A 14599-nucleotide genomic window follows, 5' to 3' on the forward strand; every position below is an offset into this window, starting at 1 on the left:
GACCCCAGAAACCTTGGGGGAAAAAAACAACCCTTTCGGAAGGGGACACAAGGCATGATTCATTAAAACTGCCTCAGCTACCATTGCACCATTTTACACAGCAGGAGTTAAGTGCTGCGTGAGGTTCAATGAGAAATACACAAGATGTACCCTGACTGGAGGGACCGGTGTGAATGTGCTAGAGGAAAACATTGGCACAGAGAAAACACCTCCATTTTTTACATGCAAATAGAAACCAGTCACAGGCCCATCCGGAGCAGTCCAGCCCTAACATAGTCTGACAAAATGGGATCGCATCACTCCCATGCTGGTTCTTCTTTCCCCCCGGGGCAAAGATATCCCCTTGTCTCGACAAATCACTAAGGATTAATATGGGAAGAACAGTTTGTATGAAGCTACAATAGCGTCTTTATCAAAATAGATACATTTGGGCCCAATTCTCTGGTGCGGTGCAGCCACTTTGCCCTGTGATGCTGGCAGAATCTGGCTGTAGAGTTGACGTAAATGACCCTAGTCAGATTACCCCAGTGCAAGGAGAACCCTTCCTTCGCACGCAGACAATATGGAGGATTTTACACCACGTCCTCCCCGGCCATCAGTGAAGCTGGGGAAAAGAGGAGATGGGGGTGGACTCCTACACTATGCAATCCCCTGTTTCAGCCCTTTGGAGCTGTCTGCAGCTAGTAGTTAGAGCAGTCTCCTGGCTGAACATGGGAGCTCCAGGATATGTCACAGGAACCATGGAAGGAGGTTGCATGGCACCTGTGCACACTCACTCTGGCTCTGCTCAGTGATCAGCCTCTAATTTTCATGAGTACCAAATGCCATCAGTAAATGTTCAGTGTAATGTCGTATAATGATGCTTAGCTCTCTCTGAGAGGACCTGTAGCATAATTATTCTTAAAATATGGCAATAGCTAAACTAGAGTTATGTAGCTACATAAAACTCACCTACGTTAACATGAAAAGTGATCAAATGCTCGGTCAACCTTAATCCACGTGCTCTTTTTTGTGCGGGGGGGGTAGATTTCAAATTATTTTTGCAGAATAACTAGATATTCTCGCTGGAGAAAGTTCTCTCTACGTCAGATGCTGTCTACCCATCTTGTTCTGATTTCTTTCCCCAGAGGAAGTTGTGGACAGTATTTTTGAACGTGCCGTGCGTAAGGAGATTTACTGAATGGGGAAAAAGTTTTCTTTTTGCTGCTAGAGGCTCTTTTTCAGAGGCCAGTACAATCCATTGGACTCTTATGAAAATAGAGACCAGGATCTTCAAAAGCGTCCACCGATTTTTGGGTACTTTTGGTTTTTAGGTTCTCACCCAGTGACACTTTAAAGGGTCCTGATTGTCAGCGAGCAAGTGTTCAGCTCTTTCTGAAAATCAGACCCCTTCCAGGAGTCTCTAAATTGGGTACCCAAAATCACTAGTTTCAGAGTAGCAGCCATGTTAGTCTGTATCTGCAAAAAGAAAAGGAGGACTTGTGGCACCTTAGACTAACCAATTTATTTGAGCATAAGCTTTCATGAGCTACATCTCACGATGAAGTGAGCTGTAGCTCACGAAAGCTTACGCTCAAATAAATTTGTTAGTCTCTAAGGTGCCACAAGTCCTCCTGTTCTTTTTCCAAAATCACTAGTCACTTCTGAAAATCTTGAACATGGTCTTTGGCTTTTAATGAATCAGGCCTCAAGTGATCGGATCGAATGGATAATTTTGTAAGTGTTTACAAGTATTTTTTGTGAGACTGGTTGTTACGTCTTAGCTTTGATGTGTGAAATATAGTATCTCTTTATAGGGTGCAATTTTGAGACACAGTCAGCGCCTTACTCTCAATTAGGCAAGTATATTTATTACAATTAAGTGGTTCATACTTTGTTGGTCATTTTTTTATTTTTACATTAAGCCTTTTTTTGACAAAGTAAATAAACAGCTCACTATAATCAAAGACTGTTTCCTACTTTACACCCTGTTTCTCAAATGCCATCCTAGTGATTTGAATGAGGAACAGTCATTTTGGTTTGGTATTAAAGGAATTTTAAGTTCTTCCACTTGTTGGTTTTAAAGAGAAACCTGAAACTGGGCTGTGGAAATGGACTCCCCATCAAACTTTTATCCTTAAAATAAAATACATTTGGACTGTACCTCACTAAGGTGCTTAAGCATGTGTCAGACTTTAAGTACATGATTAGTCCCATTGAAGCTAATTGGATTATTCATGCACTCAAAGTTAGACATTGACTTGGCTGAATCAGGAATTTGGGTCTGATTTTTACAGGTGCTGAAAATCTGCATTTCTTGGCGATTTCTGTTGGAGTCGCAAGCGCTCTGCAGCTTGCAAAATCAGGCCCCTTAATTCTTTTTGGAAAAAGCAAACCCTTTTCAGATGACCCACCTCAGCTAAATTCACCAACTGATTCATGCACAGTGTAGTTTAAAGTGCACTTCATTTACAGTGGAGGCCCATGGTGAGTCTGTGTATAAACAAATTTCAGGACATGATTCCTGCAGTACATGGAAAAGTATGTGATCAAAAATATATTTCTGAATTCTTTATTTTAATAAATGCCAATTTTACTTCCTGTTTCTTTCCTGCATGCCTTTCATTTGGAATGACAACAGTTGACATTAAAAAACTGGTGGCAGGTATGGAACCCTTTATATTGAGCTATAAAACCAGTAAGCAAGCTAGCCTGTGAAAAGACTCAGCAAAGCAATGAATAAATCTGTTTTATTTTCAAGCAGTGTTTCCTTGGGTGAGAATATGGGCCCAGGTGTGAGACTGTGTTGTGGATATGTCAGTTCACATTTGAACTACAGTAAATGCACAGGCCGCAGGAGAGAACAAATCACCTATGAAACGTGGCTAGTGGTTTATGAAATTCTGTTACTCTGTGTATTGTCAAAAAAGTGATGTTCCATCTGTCTGGTTTACTGTATCCAAGTCGCAGTGTATTTAGAGGTTCTCAACATTTTTCAGAGCTCACATGAACTAGATTTTATAAAAATAAGGTTGAGGGCTCGCTAGGGAAGTTACTCGGTGTCATTCAATCTGTCTGTCCATGTAGATTTTTGTGTGTGCTGTTGATTACTAGACCTGCAAGCACTCCCCCCCCTCACGCACACTCACACAGAGTGTCTGCTAATCTTTAATCCTCCTTCCCACACTCAACCTCAAAGCATTACTCACATGAGTAATCTTTAGTCGTAAGAGTAACTGTTACTGATATTTGTATTACACTGCTACCTAGAGGCCCAACCAAAGTCAGGTCCCCATTGTGCTAGGTGCTGTAGAAACATGTAGCGAAAGGCAGTCCCTGCCCCAAAGAGCTTACAGGCTAAATAGATAGGACCAGCAACAGGTGGGAAGGAACATAGGGAAGCAGTGTATCTCACCCAAGGTCACACAGCAAGTCAGTGGCAGAGCCAGGAATAGAAATGGGCTCTGCAGCATCCCAGGCCTGTGCCCTACCCACTAGACCAGAACACCCCCCAACCTTTGTGTAAAAGTTTGCACGATCAGGCTCCATGACTCTAGTGTCGCTGGTCTGCCAGTTGCCAGGCCCAGGTATCAATAGCCTCCATCAGTGATTCCATGCCCGCAGGGATCATTTGTGAGCAAGGAGACCTTTTCCCATGGGTAAATTCTACTGAGCCAGTCCAGTCTCTCTCTACTTTCCTCTGAGTTTATAGAGAGCCAGTTCCCTGCTGTACTTAATCATAGAATCATAGAATATCAGGGTTGGAAAGGACCCCTGAAGGTCATCTAGTCCAACCCCCTGCTCGAAGCAGGACCAATTCCCAGTTAAATCATCCCAGCCAGGGCTTTGTCAAGCCTGACCTTAAAAACCTCTAAGGAAGGAGATTCTACCACCTCCCTAGGTAACGCATTCCAGTGTTTCACCACCCTCTTAGTGAAAAAGTTTTTCCTAATATCCAATCTAAACCTCCCCCACTGCAACTTGAGACCATTACTCCTCGTTCTGTCATCTGCTACCATTGAGAACAGTGATAAGCACAGCCTAAGCCCACTGCTGGTTGAGCTTCCTTCCTGCAAGGTGATGCATGGTGCTTCTCATCCCATCTGTGTGGCTTTGTTGCTGGAATGGGTTGTTTCAGCCATACTAAACCACTATCCTTTGTGTATTTCCAGTGGCCTGGTTTTCGTTCGATCCCGGCTCTGCACACTCTGACATCCTCTTTTCCAATGACAACCTGACTGTCACCTGTAACAGCTATGATGACAGGGTTGTGCTGGGGAAAACTGGCTTTTCCAAAGGGCTCCATTATTGGGAGCTGTCGATCGATCGTTACGATAACCACCCAGACCCGGCCTTTGGCGTGGCTCGTGTTGATGTCCTCAAGGATGTCATGCTAGGAAAGGACGACAAAGCCTGGGCAATGTATGTGGACAATAACCGGAGCTGGTTCATGCACAACAATTCACACACTAACAGGTATGCCACAAACCCTGGAATCAGGTCTTCTCTAGACTGTCTTTCTCTCAGAGATCAAGGCCCAAACTCAACCCTGATGTAAGCCACTCTTCAATGGCAGCTGCACACATGTACACTGGGAATGGATTTGCTCCCTAGAGCCTAAAGTGAAGTCCTTATGCTTAGCGTAAACTAGGGGCAGTTTAGGCATCTTTGGTATTGTACCTGCTACAAGAACTCTTCACCTACTGTACTAAGAATGAAATGATCCTGGTCTATCTCTGCTTCCTAGTCCTCTGAACATTCATCCGTCTATCCTTGCAGAACATTTCACCACCCATGAGTAATGCACTCATCCCACACTCCTGCCAATAAACCTGTATCACTTTTATACCATCCAGAGTGCTGTGCTGAGGTGTAGAAATTCTGTCTCCATTTATCCGTGCAGGCCAGTGTGTCAGGATTGTACGCTTATTTTGTAAGCAGTGCATTCTTCCCACAGGCTCTTCTGCCCTGTCACTGGTAGCGTATGGTTAACAATTGAGTGCAGTTGGCCACCACTAGACCAGATGAGTAGATGGACGTGCCCTGCTCAACCTAGGGGGTTGTAGGTGGGTGAGACCCACCTGGATGCCATTAGCATTGAGCTCAGAGAATTATTCTGGTTGTGTTTGTGTTTGAGATGAGACTGGCATGTGCAACCATCTTAGAATACACTCTGGAGGGGGTCTCATAGCTCCTGTGGCTCTGTCGTACTTTTAAAGTGACAGCATGTTACCCTTTTGTGTCTCCTACATGTTCCCTCCACATAATTCCCTATGACCCTTCCTTACCTGGAGGGAAAGGGACAAGGGACAGTGTCTGCGGGCACCATACGGTGGAGGAACGTGTAATGGTATTAAGTTGGGTCCATTAGGCTATCCATTGTTACTCTCAATCTTAACATGGGAACAAGAGTTCCCTGTACAGTGCAAAGCTATTTTATGGCCCTTGGGATTCACCCATCGGGTTTGGGAGTCTTTGCATTGACTGCAATGGGAGCTGGATCAGGGCCTCAGCTGCTAAGTGAAAAGTGAGACTCCGTAGTAATACAGACTAGAATTTTAAAAGTGGTGATAGACTGTGATGTTCGTTATGTGTTGTGGAACACCAGACTTTGGCGTGTGGCACAGTCTTACGGCACTAGTGTGTACGATTCCCGGAGATGCTCTGATTGTGTAATGGTTGCCTTACTACTTTTATCCTGGGTTCAGTAATCCACAGTTTGGGCCAAATTCGGGGATCCATACTCATTCCTCAGCCTGGCAAACGCCCACTGACTTCCCAGGTGACTCCTTATGAATGGCTGAGCCGCTGTTTTAAAAGTTCAGAGAAGCCAGTTTTTTCCCAAGTCTCTGCAAACTATGTGATTGTCCTCTGAGGCGCAATTCCGCCCTGAGACACACCTCCCTGCAGACGCTTCCGTTGAAGATAATGGGAGCCCCGTGTTTGTATCTAAGGGGCAGAATCTGGCCCATCATCACTAGGCTACAGTATTGTGCAGTTAGTGTGTACACGTGTATTTGTCCCTTGAAGTGTTTTTAGACTACACTGTTTCACTGAAGACTGCCAGGAATCAGGGACGGGGCTGGATTTCAAATTAGGGGCGCCGGCATTCTAGGGGCGCCATACCTCTCTAAAACTGTGGAACACAAAGGCCAGCTGTAGGCGTGGGGGCGCTGAAGATGCTGTGCCTAGCGATGCGTAAGGTGTAAATCCGGCTCTGATCAGGGGTGTTGTTTTGTGCATTTCAGGGAAGCCATTCTGTACAAACTCTGTAGCAAGGACTGTGATGGCATTAAGTGATGCACATCATCTGACTTCCTCTTTCCCCAACAGGACCGAAGGGGGAATAACAAAAGGTGCCACGGTTGGAGTGCTCCTTGACTTAACCAGGAGGACCCTAACGTTTTCCATCAACGAAGATCAGCAAGGTCCTGTGGCTTTTGAGAACATGGAGGGCCTGTTCTTCCCTGCCGTCAGTCTGAACAGGAATGTGCAGGTATGTGCTTTGTCAAAGCGGTTTCACAACAGCAGCGTATGAAAGATCTGAACTTGATGGCGAACTCCTCCCGCCTTTCTGTACATTTAGCACCATTCTTATCCGCTAGAGCGTTCTCAACAATGTAAGAAAAACCTCAGCAGCTGCTAGAAGGGGTGAGAGCCTTTGTGGAACAGGGCAGTTTGGAAGATTAAATGTAATGATCCAGCTCACTGGTGAGCCACTGACGTCAAGATGTGCCTTTGGACAGCGCATAGCTTGTTCCTTATACTTCTTCTCTCCCATGGATGGCAGGAGAACAGGAGTGCCGCTGCCTTTGGCTCGGAGGAGCTTGGCCACTCAGTTTATCAGCATCCTCCAGGAATCGCACTAGTTATTAAAATGCACTTGTGTGATACCAAGGATGTTCTGCATCCTGTTCCGCACACAGCAGTTTCAAACACAGGCTCTCCTTTGAGTTCTTGACCATTCACGAACTCTATCTCTGCAATGAAGACTGGAAGACTGTTTAATATTTGTCTTGCTCTGAGCTACTCTGATATTTTTAGTCTCAGTTTTTATTTGCTTCCATCCCCCTTGTTGTCCTCTTCAGAGCGTTATTGGTTTCATTCACTCGGCAGACACTCACTGAGCCTGGTTTTGGTCAGCCCACTTTATCACCCTTTGCTTCTCTGAGCGCTGCACCATTGCCAAAGGCTTGTTAAAATCTTCCTAGAAGATGCCAGGAAGAAATAAGCTTGAATCGGTTAAGTCAGGACCTTTCAGGCAGTTTGATGAGGTGCCCACGTGGTAGGTTCCGTTATTTATTTGGGACTATATTATGGACATCAAAGGTAATCTTCCCTCGGCAGGAGAGAGAGACACAATGCAGCCATGAGCTCTATCCAGCACCCATGAATCAGAGTCCCATTGACTTCAGTGGGATTTGGATCAGGCCCTTGAGCATAAAGGGGGAATTGGCTAGAAGTGCAAACATTACTGCACCATGCTGTTTGGGCAGGTTGTAGGCATAGCCTGCCCAGGAACATACCTGTAGTGGCAGGAGAGCAGCCCTGGGAGGAGCCTTTGCGTCCCGTTTTCTAGGGGCGGAGCGAATGCAGCTGGTGATTGAATTTTTCCCATCTACTGGGGTAGCATTATGCCTGAATAAAGGGCATCCCCCATCTCTGTGCCCCACAGGCTCTAAGAACCGTAGCCTGGCCCTTTCTTCACAGTTGATCCAGCGTTAACCTGATTTTATGGAGATCTGAGACTCTGGTGATTATTCTGAATACCATTATTAAATTGCTAAGCAACACAGTCCTCAGTAACATTATGATTTTATATTGAGCCGTGACCGTGTGTTCAACACTCTGTGGTACTCGTATGTGTACATGGGTGTGATATAAATATACAATATATATATGAGTTTAATTCCCATCTCTGCATCCTTTACTTTGTCCCAAGAGAAGAGAATATTTATCAAACCCCATTGCTTCCTGACAGATCAATAGAAGAGGTAACGTTTAAAATCCCCAAATAATAGAGAAGCCCAAGGACATGCTGATAAAAGTACTGCTCATAAACTCAAGACATTCATTATCCTTTTCCCCCAAAGGTGTGTGAGTAACTCAAATGGCTTTGTTAGGATTCAGAAGACTTTATTTTGGATAAACTCATTTATAAATTTGACTCTAAAACCTCTACGTTATTTTGAAAGTAAAGAAATGAGTTATGCTTCCTTCCCATGATGAATGTGAGAATTAAACTGTGCAGAAAGGAGAATAAATCTGAGAAGGGACAACTCTACACAGTTGTATGCATATCAGTGATCTAGACAATAAAGCAAGCTACAAACTCTGTTACACTGCTCACAAAAACTGGCAATCCTTATAGGTTTTGAGAGTGTAAGTCAGCCAATTACAAGAACAAAGAAGGACATAAATCCACACCGAGTAGAGGTCAAGCATAGGAGTTTTTTACGTACAGCGCTGACGGAGTGTCACCTCGCTTATTAGGTTCAGAGACACTGTCAATCAATTGATTACAATGGAATATATGGATTTTCCATGGGCGGGGAAAGTGACAGGGTAGGCAGTTCCACACCCCCAGATAGGTTTAGCTGCAAGACATGATAGCACAGTAGCCAATGGTCAAAAGGTTACCTAATGTCTCCGCCCATGATCTCAAGTTAACAAATTAACATTTAGCATTTAATTAGTACTTTAATAAATGTATTTGTACAGAATATATATTGAATTCAATTTGGGGTCCATAGGAATGAAGTAGCTCCTTTGATTGTCCAACAGATACACATCTAGGGTTAAAAACAAAGAAACAGTGAAAGTATATGGCAATAAAGATTGTCTTTCAAGTTGCTTATTTGTGTTTTAAGGCAGGCATTGGTTCCTGGGAAAGGGAGGTGGGAGGAGGCCATATCTTATACTGGCATGTTTGAACCTTTTATAAACTCAAGGTTGGATGTGTGGGAAGAACATCTCCCTACAGAAGAAACTAACACAACAGAAACAGGGCTTCTTTATTCTATTTGCAACTTTGAATAAGACACAATTATTGACCCCAACATCTGGCATTTGCTGACCAGGCATATCTTTGCAAAAGCAAGGTTATCTTTGGTTATTCTGCTTTCTCTTAGCTATTGCTACGCCTCTGACCTCTTGACCAAACTCTGGACTTCGGGCCTGTACACAAATCCATATACCAGGTTATTACATCAGCAATGGATTTTAACCCTTCAAACAACCAGATGGGTTATTTTCCCTAAACAGAAATCCAGCAGTGGTTTGGCCATCTCTCTGGTTGACTGATGAAGTCTTCTCTTTGTCAGTCATTTTCCAGAGAAAAGCAAATATCGGTTTCTCTAATACGTATGTCCTAACAGATGAAAGAGAAGTGCTCTTCTGTATTCCCTGGATCTGTAGTGAAATCTGTGCATAGAAAGTTCTCTCCCGTGTATTTGCAGAGATTGTCACAGACACAAAGGGGAGTGAGGGAGTTGGGCGCCTGATTCCTTTTTGTGCCTTTGAAATCCTCTCCATTGCATACTCCTTGTTCTGACGCAATTGCTGCATCTGTATATGCTCAGTTATCAATGAGGGGACAGCCCCTTCCCATGTCTGTATTCCCGCCCAGAGAAAATGGTACCAGGGGACCTGCTGCTGCCGGAGACCAGCGGTGACCAGTGATGCCTTGGAACACAGCAGAGGCGCTAAGGGCAGGGAAGCAGGCAGAATTTCTGGAGCCCACAGTTGTTCTAGGGACCCAGCATCCCCCCAGAGCCTTCCTCCTGGAGCTCAGTGCACCCAGTCATGTGATCCCTGCTCCTCTGATTACCGACCACATGTGGGTGATGCTCTTCTGGTGCCACCCAGCCTTTCCTGCTCTGTGGCCTTTGCCTTGCGTCCTGCTCTTGGTTCTGCACGGGGATGGAAAGATGAGTGGGAATTAAAGGCACCGTGTCAGGACAGGCCTGCCAGAGATGTCAGGAGAGCATCTCTGGTGTTCTCGGCGCCACGGGTACAAGGGGGAGCAGGCAGCGAACACGCCACTGGGCATGAGGCAGCAGCAGGGAATACCAAACGAGGGGACGAGGAGGAGAAGCATGGAGACGATGAATATTACAGGGGAAGGATGCATGGCCAGGGGCCCAGGGCTCCCAGTGATACACTTGGCTGCCCTCTATCCCAGCGAGGACCTTTCCTCGCTGCAGATTCCTCTGGGCGTTTTGGAAGACTGGTGGTTTTTAAAGATGGGAACCAGAGCTTGAATCCTCGCGGGATGAGAATGGTGCAAGCTGTGCACTATCAGCCAGGTCCAGGCAGGGAGCCCGTGCGCCTCCACAATGACACCAGAGGCGTGTCCTGCCGAGCGCTCTGTGCTGCTCCTCTCACACTGCTCCTGCTGCCGCTACATGCGCTGCTGATGGCCGTACGCATGCTCCAGGGACTGCGGGTCCGCCACAGCCCTGATGCGCCGTGGCCTGCAGCCTGTTTCACTGGTCGAGCAGAGCAGCCAGGGCACGCTTGTATGCCAGAGCAGAACACCAGCTGCACACGGTGCTGCTTGCACGGGGTGTTTAGACCCCTTACTCACGTAAGCAAAGTCGGGATTTAGCCCCAGGTGCGTAAGAATGCCGATTGCTCTCTGGTAACCGGGCTGTCGTTGCAGGTGACTCTCCACACTGGTTTGCCGGTCCCTGAATTCTATACGTCCAGGGCATCCATGCAGTGATGAGACTACTGAAGCCAGCTGCCTTTTCTCAGGATGAGTCAAGAGAGCTGCTTTACTTTGTGAAGAAGAGACCTCCTAGGAGCCGGGGAATCTTTGGTCAGCTGGTAACTGGAAAACCAAAAAAAGAAACAAAAACGAGAAGAGAAGAAACTGGCCTTCTCCAGTCTTTGTACTCCACGACCGCACGGCAAACCCGCTTGGCGACTCTCTGGCACTGTACTGTGCGTGTTTGCTTTGCTGTTTAGCTCTTTTGGCTGATAAAGTACCTAGCTAGCCTGAGATGTTATTCTGTGTCAGCTTTTCGGTTTGGGTCATTGGTTTGATTTGCTATTATTTTTAAATGTGGGCTTTTCATTTCCTCATAACAGTGTGGTTGCTGTTGACCAGTTTAGCTGCTGCCGTCGCAAGTGAAACCCTTCCAATTACTTTCGACTGAGTTATACATCAGACAAAAGATGCTGTCTAAAGAAACCAAGGAGAGACTTGGGAGCAGGGGGAGGACCCTTGGTGGGCAAGCATTTTCTGATGCCAGTCAAATTACCTCCGGTGATGTTACTTTCCCTGTGGCCTTTCTTGTAGAGCACCCTCAAGCATATTTGTAGACATTGGTCTTGGATTACCAGTTAGTCTATACAGAGCCAGGTGGAATGCATCAAGTATTGGGAGACCATCATATCTATTATAGCAGATAGGGCCAAATTCTTCCCTCACACGTGGATGTGGCTCACACTGAAGTCAATGCATCCCTGGGCAGGATTTGGCCCAAAGATATTACTTTTAAATACCAAGAGATTTGCCAGGGCTTCATCAGACCACTGTAATTAAGATGGATAGGTAGCCTGAGAAGATAATTACATTTCTGATGTGATGATCACTTGGTTTCAGTAGAATAATTAGATGTTAATTGAACAGCTCTGGTTCTATAATTTATCATTTCCAAAGGCTTTTCTGTTTAGCTCAGTAGGTGGACCGGGCTGTTTACCATCCTCCTGTTCCCAAGCACTGCAAGGCAGTGTGGATTTGCGAGAGGACTTGATACAAGCATTTGCACCCACTTAGTGGCTTTATAATCTGCACTCTACATAACGGTGCCAGCTGACACAATGCTGCCATATCTCACAGGGCCTGCAGTTGGCCCTTTTGATATTAGCATTTATTTTTTTATAGCTACAGCGAAAACCTAGCCTTAAAAAACCACCCGACAGTGTCCTTTTTTTCGTAGAGAGGATTCATTCTGTTCTGAGGTTAGCATCACTTGGGGATCAGGAGAGAACAGAGCAAGAAGAGGAAAGAGAGAGTTGGAATCACAGTCCATGGCATTCACATTCTCAGGAATAAATATGCTTGTTGCCATGCCTACCTGTGCCTAACATCAACTCGAGTTACATTCTGCTTCCATTCACAAACTTAACTTTCTGGTAATTCAGACAAATGTCACATGTAAAAACGACAGATGATTACCACTGTGTTTAAATGCCAGAACGTTAACTTTTACCGTTTCTGTAGTGAAGAAACTGCATGCCGCATGTTATTACGCTTTCCTTTGGTTGATGATACTCTCTAGATTAGTTTCAGGGGCTGGAGAAAGATTCCATTTTGTTGCCCAACCATTTGCCAACTTGCCAAGCAATTGGGTTTGTTGAAAAAACATAGTTAGTTGAACTGGGGATGGGGTGGGAGGGGAAGCTAATGGAATAATATTCCAGCAAAAAGACATATGTAAATAGATAATCATTTCCTTTTAGTGCTTACCATTCTATTTAGAATGTTCTTATTTGTTATATTGTTGTTCTAGTATTAAGTTTACCTAATTTATTGAATGGGTGCTATCTTGTTCATTTAAACCTATTAGTTTATCTCAGCTACAGAAGAGCTGTGTTGCGGGACAACGCTGATCTGTTATTTGTTTAATTTCTTATGAGACTCAGTTGCCGGGCCACTGTGGACTCGTTTTTCATAGTCGTTATATTCCCAGTTCTTTATGATGTTCGTGATGCTTATTAGATTTCTAGTGACTTGTAACACATAGCTGACGCTGTACTGCAATCCTAGCTGCGTACAGCTGCTGTACTAAAGAAAAGTGTTTGCTGTTCTAATAAATGACTTTTATGAGAGAACTGCATGGGTCCCCCGAGTGTCTTTCGGTTTTCCTTGTGCAGTCACTGGGGGTATTTACCGTAGTGACAGAATTTCCTGTGTTCGGAGCAGGAGATACTTAGAGGCCAGCTGGCCACCTCCTACGCTCTCTGTGACCCCAGGAAGGAGGCCTGCGTATCAGTGTCATTGACACAGGGACGAGTGTGTCGGTAAGCAGGTGTAAGCAGGTGTGATCAGGAGCCAGGGCGAGGGGCTGGGGAGGATCCCCCCGTACACAGAGCACAGGGAGCAAATGGAGCTGGGCCTGGTGTGTGGGCTCCACACGGGAGAGGGAAGAGAGCAGGAGCCGGCAGGACTCACTTCTCCACTTCCTCCTTTCCAGAAACTGCCCCTGGGAAGCCCGCAGTGGCAACAGTGCAGACATGCCCGGGCAGATATATTACCCTGTGGCCGACCGTCTTTTCAGTGTTTCATTGCAGGATGTCTTGTGGCGTCCCTGCCGAAAACTAAGAACTAGCTGATCGTCGTGGCTGTTGCGAGATGTTCGTACGGGAAACCATTTCAGAGTGATGTCACGTAGGCTATTGCGCTCCAAAACTGCTGGAAGTGAAACTTGTCACCTGAGGCAGGGGAGGTCACAGAACTGACGCAGTCAGCACTGAGTTCACTCAATATCCATGGGGCCAGCGCAAGCCCCTGGCCAAGATGCAGGCTTGAGCATTTGCAAAGACAAAATACCCCAAGAAAGTCTCTGAACAGAGGGGACACACAGACACACACACTGGGCTACGCGCCAGTAGTCTGTAGCTGTATCGGAGAAGAAGACGGCACGAGATATTATCCATTAGGGAGGAGACACTCTACCCGCGGGAGGGTCTCCTGTGAGGGGGGTCCCAACTTTCTCGGCTGGACAAGCACAGTAAGGACTGACCACTGGGTGAGAAATACCGTATTAGACAGGAAAGGAACTTGTTAATAAGCATAGGCTAAAGATAGCCTTGTATGTTCTTCTTTTACCTGTAACCTTATGTTTCCAAACCCCTGTACTTACTTTTATTTGATCTACCTCCAACGCTGTTAAATAAACTTCCATTTACTTTTACTGTAGACACATCTAAGTGCCTTGTGCTAAGGAGAGTGTTAAACTGAGGTGACACCGGTGAACTGGGGATGCACGGCCTCTACAGAGGCAGCGGATTGGCATGCATTGCGGGTTTCCAGAAGACAAGGGACTGGGCATTTGAGTGTAACAAAGTGGGTGTGTAAATTACTAGCCTGAACTAGGAAAGAGCAGGGCTCCTGGAGCCCGGAGCGGAGCGCCTGTGTTGTCAGCAGATGATGGCTGAGGTGTTTTTCCCCTGGTGGGCACAGACAGGGCTCCCTCCTGCTGTGAGCAGGTTACAGTGATACACCGCAGACAGTTGGGTTAACCCTGCGGCGTGTCCCGGTAGCGCTGAGGGGATCCCTGCGGTGGTACGAGAGGCCGTCAGAACAGTGAGGTTGTTAGGAACAGCATGCTCATAATCACATACACAAATAACGTTCTGGCTGCCCCGACAGGCTGACCCCCCTCTGCGCATCCAAACCCAGCTGTGTTCTCTGGAGCAGCCCCAGGGCCTGCGATGCATGTGTGCCCGTGCAAGGCAGTAAGAGGGAGACAGCTCCGAACCCCCAACAGTCCCCACCCCTGATTATCTAATCCAAGGCCACAGCATGCTCCCTCCCTTTTTGTTGCCTCCTCCGCAGGGGAGCATGGGGGCTTTGCCTGCTCTCGCTCTCCCCCCAGAAGAAAGGAAG

The 14599-nt window shown here is 46.2% G+C and overlaps 1 protein-coding gene across 17 annotated transcripts in view; it reads left to right on the forward strand.

Annotated features, from left to right (window-relative positions):
- Positions 1-12822, forward strand: part of TRIM9 (tripartite motif containing 9) — a 128614-nt gene extending 115792 nt beyond the window's left edge. For 8 of the 17 annotated variants that reach the window (XM_073350161.2, XM_073350169.2, XM_073350162.2 and 5 more), the window contains 5 exons: positions 1797-1838; positions 2621-2644; positions 4152-4455; positions 6313-6475; positions 10643-12822. In XM_073350161.2, the coding sequence (XP_073206262.1) occupies positions 1797-1838; positions 2621-2644; positions 4152-4455; positions 6313-6475; positions 10643-10705 (596 nt within the window). In that variant the 3' untranslated portion in view covers positions 10706-12822. Of the gene's footprint in view, positions 1-1796; positions 1839-2276; positions 2467-2620; positions 2645-4151; positions 4456-6312; positions 6476-10642 lie in introns of those variants that run through there. The other 9 variants (XM_073350165.2, XM_073350172.2, XM_073350167.2 and 6 more) reach the window with 3 other exon arrangements.
- The last annotated feature ends 1777 nt before the right edge of the window (positions 12823-14599 follow it).

Source organism: Lepidochelys kempii, chromosome 6, assembly GCF_965140285.1.
Source record: "Lepidochelys kempii isolate rLepKem1 chromosome 6, rLepKem1.hap1, whole genome shotgun sequence".
Classification (NCBI taxonomy): Eukaryota; Metazoa; Chordata; order Testudines; family Cheloniidae; genus Lepidochelys; species Lepidochelys kempii.